At 35.7% G+C, this 8,441-nt stretch overlaps 1 protein-coding gene across 1 annotated transcript; it reads right to left on the reverse strand.

Annotated features, from left to right (window-relative positions):
• Positions 1-2,355: 2,355 nt before the first annotated feature.
• LOC146731546 (receptor-interacting serine/threonine-protein kinase 2-like) lies at positions 2,356-6,947 on the reverse strand. The gene is made up of 3 exons (XM_085492919.1): positions 6,829-6,947; positions 4,287-4,464; positions 2,356-2,671 (listed from the first exon to the last, which is right to left on the reverse strand). Exons 2-3 carry the CDS (start codon positions 4,451-4,453, stop codon positions 2,356-2,358), a joined length of 483 nt encoding a protein of 160 aa, XP_085349045.1. The 5' UTR covers positions 4,454-4,464; positions 6,829-6,947.
• Between the last annotated feature and the right edge of the window lie 1,494 nt (positions 6,948-8,441).

Here is an 8,441-nt window from a genome sequence, read left to right on the forward strand (position 1 = left end):
GCAGTATAATAAGAACAATTAAAGTTATTTTGTAACCAGGTATCGGACAGGGCTATAATGGGGAAAGTGTGGTTAATAACATTGAAGAGGGAAATAAGTTCGTCAAAATGTTTGGAAAAAGCTCTTATATTTAAATGGAAAAATTAAAAAGATTGTGGAAGTGTCTACCTGCTTTAAATTGTTCTAGTGAATATTCTTTATCAGTTACCGGTATATATATCTTTTCTTTGCATGGAAAATTTGATTCTAAAAGTTCTCAAACAAGGCGCATAAAATACTGTTTAATGTTTTGGTGTAAATAATTCTGGCCTGAAATGGCCAATGTCGTCATCATAATTACATAATTAATTAAAAAGATAATTAATATTCATTTTTCTCAAACAATACTACATTTGCTATATTAATCGGAATGTCTCTTATAGTATATTGTATTATTATCAGTATCATTGAATGTTATGATGTCATCTTCATTTATTATATAGGAATCCAATAAACTGCAACTAGACACAGACCAAGGAAATACTCGCTGTTACGGCACGCCTGATTGGCTGAAAATGAGTATGCGCACTTGATTTACCCAGAACTCTGTGCGAATCCCCCTTGATTCTGGCTGCTTGTCATTTTCGATCATGAAATTGTCGGATATCACCAGAAAACTCGCGATTTGTACAGTTTTGAATAAAACCAAGTTAGCGATTATGAACAATGGTTATTAACATAACACCTGACCCCCTCTGCACTTTTTGTTTCGCATTTTAAGGTAAGAAATCGACATTTGAAACCGACAGGGTGTCGATTTACTAGTGTATAGCGGATGATTTTTTTTTTAAAAAAATTGGTATTTATTGATTTTCAGCCCCCAAGTGACTGTGGCTAAAGCGCGTTCGATCGCGGTATTCCATCCAGTACGTGCACTTCTGAATTCCGCGACTGGTGCCGTTGTTGATGGTCGCCCGCTCGTGTTATTGTGGTTAACGAACTAAGGGGCTTGGAAATAAGCAATATGCAGACTGGATAGTTGAAAATAACATCTACCGTGACGCTTTGAAAACACTGGGAGCTAGAACGGCCTACCTCAATCTTCCAGTTCTATTTCTCCAAATACTGTAAAGGGGGTAATTATTCACTGGGTTTTAATTTAGCTTATTTCGCTGACTGGAAAAATGCGCTAAATTAAAACACAGTGAATATGTAAAATTTAGCATAGAACACATTATCTAAATGACGAAACCGTGAATTTAAAACCCACTGAATATGCCTGAAATGGTAAATCAGTGAAATTTAAACCCAGTGAAAATTAGTCATTTTACAGTAAATATTTTATCTCTGCCACCACGCGATCTTATGCCCGTCGTTGATTGGTCGATACGTCACAGTGGTACTTTTTTTCCCAAGACGCTCACCAAAACATCGTCATGCAAGTGTTCGATTTTTAAACCCGACGGATGTGTACGCGTTTTTTGCCGATTCTGGCTGTTTTCAAAGTTATAAGCTTCTTTTTTTCTTTTTGTAACACAAACGGTGTGGCAGTAGCACGATTTAGTCGTCAATAATACGAAGTGCTTTCGTTAGTTTGTAATTCTTCTCCTGGCAATAGACAGGACGGTCAGTTTGATGAACCGGCTAACACCTTAGTAACGGTTATTACGCAAAGGAATTATTTTCTTTTGTAAATTATGACTATTTCACCGTTTTCAGTGCACTTGCAAAAAATAATTATCAGCTATCAATAAAATATTTTAAAACATGTTAGTAGGAATAAATCAACATTAGATCCCTCTAATAACAAAAATACCAAATAATTGGCGTATTAGAAGTCTTGTGGTGTATCACCACAAAATGGCGGTGAGTGGTGGCAGAGCAGGTACCACTTAACAGTTACCGCAGGATAGCGCGTAACCCTGGATGGTGGCAGATATACTTTCGGTGATCAAACCGCAAGGAACTCTGGGAAGGAGAATGGGCCTACCTGTTTGCAGCTCGCCATTATAATTCTACTACAGACTACATATCAGTCACGTGACTCGTCCACTCGCAATGTATATGATTAATATTACATTTAATATTTGATTTATCAAAATTTGTTTCTTTTTCAATTTAATTAGCCAGCAATAATGGACTCCACGTCAACTTATAATGGATTCAAGCACACGTTGTTCTTTAATATGTCACACAGTGTGTTAGAGCTTATTATTGTTTTTTGTTATTATTCAAATAGTATAGAAGATGCTAAAAGGTCATATTACAGCAAAATATGACACATATACCAAAATTTAACTTGGTTAAAATCCCAACCTGGTAATGAAATACCCAAGTTTGATTTTTTACAGCATTCAGAAAATAAATGCATCTGGTTTAAGTAGTGAATCTCATTACCTTTGCTTTAGGTCCCTTGTCAACAAGTATATTGTCAATCTTCACATCGCGATGTACAAGCTTTAACGTTTTGTGCAGATAATTCATTCCCAGTATCACATCGTGCACGAGATCTAATATTATTGGCCAGCTGACGTCATTATTCTGTTGGTAGTCCCTCAATGAACCGTGACACATGTATTCTAATACAAGTGCGTAGTTAGATGGATTCATCACAACACCTAACAGTTGGACTACATATGGCGAACGGATATTAGTCATTGTACGTGCCTCGTCTTCCAGCATCTTCCGGTCTCTGGATGTGAAAAGTTAGAGAACAATGTCAAACTAGGGCTTTCTATTAGTGCCAGGGTAATTAAAAAAAGAATCAAAATTTGTCATCTTGAAAGTGCACAGTTGACATTTTGATCAAACCCAGTCGAACATCCAAGTATGTATTACGTAAGTGTCGACTAATCTGCATAGGTCATGTGTCACTTTCGGATTTACTCAGATGTGGTGATTTGAGGCCGTAACTTGAGCATTAGTATATTCATACATTGCATGGAGAATCACGCGAAGAACTGGGTTCAGTTCCAGGTTGTAAAAGTTGAGAAATAAATATCTCAGTTGAAAGTGTTTTTCATTTATATGTTATTCTCTATCTCGATTTGGTGGCCAATACGCATTTGGTTCACACTGCTCTGAGAAACAGGTTATCTTCATATACCAAGTATACACATCCTATGTGTATCGTTGTGAGCAGTTATCTTAAGTAAATTTGAATTTCATTTTTTTATTTTTTTATTGATTGATTGATTGAATTTAATTACTTAATTTACAGGCAATATTGACAACAGAGTGCAATACAGACAACACTGAAAGACACAGTGAATAAGAGGCTGGAAAATGGTGAAAAACACCAGTCGAGTCCATCCGCTTTTCTAGATGAAAAATAAACTACAAGATTAAGTGGGCGCTAAAAAAATCGTACAACTCAATTATGCATACTGTAAAAATCTTTTCATTACGTTTTTGAATAAATGTATTGAGCTTAGCGAACGAATTTCTTATGGAAGTTTATTCCTGAGTTTGGTCCCGGCATTTTTTATTAAATATTGTCCCGAATTAGTATGGTATTTTGGAATAATAAGATTATGATTTTGTGTGATAAGAGTGTTGGGTGGAAGAGAAATATTGAGAAAACCCTGGTGCCATTGAGATTATCATGAACAAACAAAGACATTTGCGAATCATACGTGTTCCCCCCAAACTTTTAGTGCATAGGAAATATGTGGTAGGATGCAACAGTTATTGAATAGTAAAATAATTGATGGTGGAATAATGTCTCTCAACTTGAAAAAAATACCTGTTTTACTAACTTATTGTTTCGTTTACTTTCCGTATATGGTTCTTTCAGTCAAGGTTATTGTTCAATTCAACACCAATGTACCTAATTGTTTCAACTTCATTTATTGTTACCCCTTTTATACTAATTGTACCCGTTGAATGTATTGATGCCTGTTTACCTCTAAATATAATGTATTCAGTTTTTTTGGAATTTATTGTTAATTTATTTGTATCGCAATAGTCTATAACATTGTTTAAATGGGAATTAACATTTGAAAGATCTATTGTGTTTCTTGAATTGAAGGTATGAAATAGGATGGTGTCGTCTGCAAATAAACGGGTGTCAAAATAGTCTGTGGCGCTTGCAATATCATTTACGTAAATCAGAAATAGTATCTGACCTAGCACAGAGTCCTGATGAACTCCGCAAGTAATTGGTAGTTCATTCGACTGCATCGCATTAATATTGACATATTGGTTTCTCGTTATGATGTGTTAAGGTTTGATATGTTAATTCAAATCACGGTTTCTCTCAATAGTTTGTGTCGTGTATAGACAACTGATGTTATTTATATACATACCTTTCTGTAATCTGCAGATTTTTGAAAATCCGTTTAACCGCTACAACACCCCAGTCTATGTGGGACGCTTTATAAACATTGCCAAACCCACCACCGCCAATCAATTCTTCGTTTGTAATGGCATATTCGTCAACAATATGTCCAATATCCGGGTTAGCAGTAGCCATTTACCACGTATCTGCAAAAGAAATATTATACTAATTTTCATACAAAAATAGCATTACTGAATTCTAAGTATTCGTCAAGAAATAGTTGACACATAATGATGAATTAATGTATTTATTATGCTGATTGGAAATACTTCAGAATTATATTATTATTATGTTTAATGTACCCAAGTGCATACATGACTGTGTAGCTACATTTAAAAATGGCTGTCAGTCGGCCACACAATAATACCTATTTATAAATTATTACATCATGTGTTTGTACAAGGTATGAGAAAAATCCATAAACTCTATCTAAGGATTTAGTTCATGACTGTAGAAAACAATATTATGTTCATAATTTTATAATCAAAAAGATTAATAATAAATTTATAGTAAAAAAACAAATGAACACACGTGTTACACTGGCAAATGGTCTTATATCATATCAATGGTAAAGTAATAAATATATGTATATTATTGGAGTGGTATGACATTGTTTAAAACGCTAAGACCTCACGGGAAAGAATAATGTTCTAAATGTGCGTGAACAAATCATTTACAAATTGTACAAATACTTAACATACGTAATACGAGTCATGACAGACTTGCATACAGCCTCTTGTTTATTTGTTGGTGTTTTTTTTCGATAAAATAAAATATCATGGAAGTGTGTAAATGACGAAAGCTTACTTGTCTATTTCGTGGTAACCCGGATTTCGGTATTTATATACTCCAATATTTTATTTTATTAAAACAACACAAACAACAAAATAAACAAGAGGCTGTATGTGTCACTGGCACGGGCCGGAAACAATTTGGCAATGTTTGGTCTAGCTATCGTTACCACATTACAGTTCATATACAAGACGTATGGTAGTATATATTTTATTATATTCGTCACCATCGGAGATATGTCTTACAATATTCGCTTACAGCGTCAGGTGAGAATAATTATAATAGTTATATTAATTATGCATAGATTATAAATTTAAAAAAAAACATACAGTACTGTTAATATTTAAATCAGTTTGTACGTAAACAAAATAAACTTTAAATAATGTATAAATGTCCCAACTATATTGATTTCAAGAATTACAGTGGCTGAGCACGGGTTGAGGATACGATGACGGTCGAACTTGGCTGGTTCCGGTACATGATATCACAGGCTACAGTCCATCAATATCGTCAGATTCCGGTAGATGTCTAGTTCGAATAAGCTCAAGTTTGGTAGTACGGTCGGTTCTAAGCTTCGCCATACTAGAGCATAGGTCCAATAAGTGGTACTATTCAATAAAGTATACAATGATGAGAAAGATACAATATGGCTACATACTATTCTCAGTAGTTCATACAATTTTGTCATAGATGTACGTACATTATCCTGTGTAAAGTATAAACAGCTCGTGCTTCATTTTAAATGTTATAGTTAATATATAAATTACGATATAAATAATGTAAAAGTTACAAGAATGTTGTACTCACAATGGTCAATGATACTCTGTGCAGACGAGCCCCCGGAGCACAGCTTGCTGAGTTTGTCCAATTTTTCCCTCCTGTAAACGCTGTCTCCCAACAACACCGGGTTCATTTATGACACCCTACACAGTTTCCGCCAGAAATAAAGGAATATATGTTCCCACAATAACCTGGCCCCAGCTTATACCTGGACTGGCGTGTCACAGGTGCCCCATGATAAACGTGTTGGCTCGTCTCTCAGTTTGCCCACGGACGACTGAAAGCCCGTCCTGCTAGTGCGGCGTCCTGAGTCAGAGTGACGTGTCCTCCGACCACACCACGCAAACACAACAAAGGAAATTTTAATAAATTAAATATAACATACACCTGTTTCTGCATTCACAACATGCACCTGTATACCAATCTAATTTCAAAACTGATTCTCGCGTGACAGTATGCAAGTCCAGTCACGGCATTGCTACTGTTCTAGGAGGTCATTGATCGTTCAGTGAAGGAGGAAGTCGTGAAAAATATATTAGTTTTATTCGTGACAATAATACAAATAAGTTGTAGTAACTATGTGCAGTGTTTTATTGCGTGTTGAACACATTCAAGAGTGTCATTTACCCTTGCAGAATCACTGCAAAATCACGTTATAGTCTCTCTAGTCAAAGTTAAACGGTTCTTATAATCACACAATACAAAATGGTAGTCTCGGTTACAGTGAACGATAAACACACGAACGGCAATGTACACTTTCGATCAACCAAGTGCCCACCCAACGCCAGTGTCAGCGTCTGATTAACCAATTACAAATTCTTTTTTAAACGACTTCTAATCTCAATAATCGAGTCCGTTGCTTGTGTGGTTGAAGTCTGAACACTATGAAGTGTTACCAATATTACTCCAAGATACACTTAAAATAAGAATTGTTTTACCTTCAAAACGTCTTAGTATTCACGCTGTCCTAGCAGTTACTTGTGTCACCCTTGATGATAGAAGTGAATAGTCAGCGCGTATTCTCTAAGTAGGTCACCCTTTGTATTAACACTCGCTCCTTAGGTCACATTGGAGATATGCTGGGTCCTGTTTCATTGTTAACGTTCCGATTGTTTGATCACGAGTGGAGACATGAATGACAATACGTGAGGTCACTGTTGGGTTACCTGAAACATGGTTTACAATTCGATGGTAGAGAGCGTGGGTTGTGTTGTGGAATGTCGAATATAGTATTTCTAGTTTGATACCATGGCAACTGGTCTATCACATAAATATGTTACCAAGTATAAATCTTACAATTGTTTCATTTCATTGCATTGTCTCACCCATCAAATCTGCAAACGATTCCCAGTAGTTTTAACTGGAGGTTACAACGACTGTCGTAAATCATTGGTCGCGTTGGGGTATCGGCTGCTAGTTATTACTACGAATGACGTGGAATAGTGTATACCTCACCATGGTACGTTCCTTTCGTACCGTAACACTGGACTCAGTAGAATTTGTCGATCTCACGATCAAAGATTAGAGCTTGGTGCTCTCTTCAAAAACACACTCACTTTTACATATTAAACTAAAACTTATTTGCTCGCTCACTGGCACCACACAATGTGTTGTCATAAAAAGTCGCATATAAAAAAATGACATGCCGTCAACAGTGTGTTGTTTGAAATGTCCTCTGTATTACAAGCGTTTCCTTTGGCGTAAATTCGATACACCATAGTTTAGAATAGGAAGAAACATCCGGGTATTCTGCAGTCCAGTGTAGTGTTAAGTCACTTGTATAAATCGACTATGTAGGCCATGTTGCCCAGAGTTCATCGCATGTAAATTATATGCAAATATGTATACACTATAGATCCACGTCTCGGCTTAAAAACTTCAATCTTTCTAAAGTCAATCTTACATTAAACCAACACAGTATCAAGTACTCGGCAGCAAAAGGTTGGAATTCACTCCACGAATCAATCAAACATATAACTAACAGACTCAGATTTAAAACGCTATTAAGTGACCATCATTGTAACATGTAATCTAGTGTGTGTTTGCGTTATTTATTTATTTTTAGTATTTATTATTATTGCTTCGTTGGCGGCGGAATATGTCATATATATTCATCGCTTATTTCAGTTCTGTCAGAACTAGGATATTACATACTTTTGCTTGTCGATTTAGTCATGGCGAACCTGGGAGAGATCATACCTCTTATACTAGTATATCATGAATGTTTGTTAATACAATATTACAAATAACTACATAGTTTCAAAATTCAACATATCAACATATAACATGGACTTTCTAGCTACATTGCACTTGGTGGCAATGATTCGCACGAGGCATGAGACGTCACGGTGATATTATCGCCTTTAAGTTCTTCGTAGAGTTCTTGATATTGATTCGTTATTTGTTTTTGAACTCAAATAAAGACTTTTAAGTATTAAGTCGTCTCGTATTAGAGATTATTCGAATCTGTTCAATTTACCCATACCACAATGCGCAATAAAATCACGCTTCTACTGATTTATCCTCGTGCTTTTGTAACCATAGCGACTGC

The sequence above is a fragment of the Saccoglossus kowalevskii genome, chromosome 18 (genome assembly GCF_978046115.1).
Source record: "Saccoglossus kowalevskii chromosome 18, keSacKowa6.1, whole genome shotgun sequence".
Classification (NCBI taxonomy): Eukaryota; Metazoa; Hemichordata; class Enteropneusta; family Harrimaniidae; genus Saccoglossus; species Saccoglossus kowalevskii.

Coding starts and splice junctions, on each gene's coding strand:
- LOC146731546 (XM_085492919.1), bottom strand. CDS start 4,453: ATGGCTACTGCTAACCCGGATATTGGACATATTGTTGACGAATATGCC. Junction 2,672..4,286: donor AATCTGCAGATTACAGAAAG/GTATGTATATAA, acceptor TTTCACATCCAG/AGACCGGAAGATGCTGGAAG.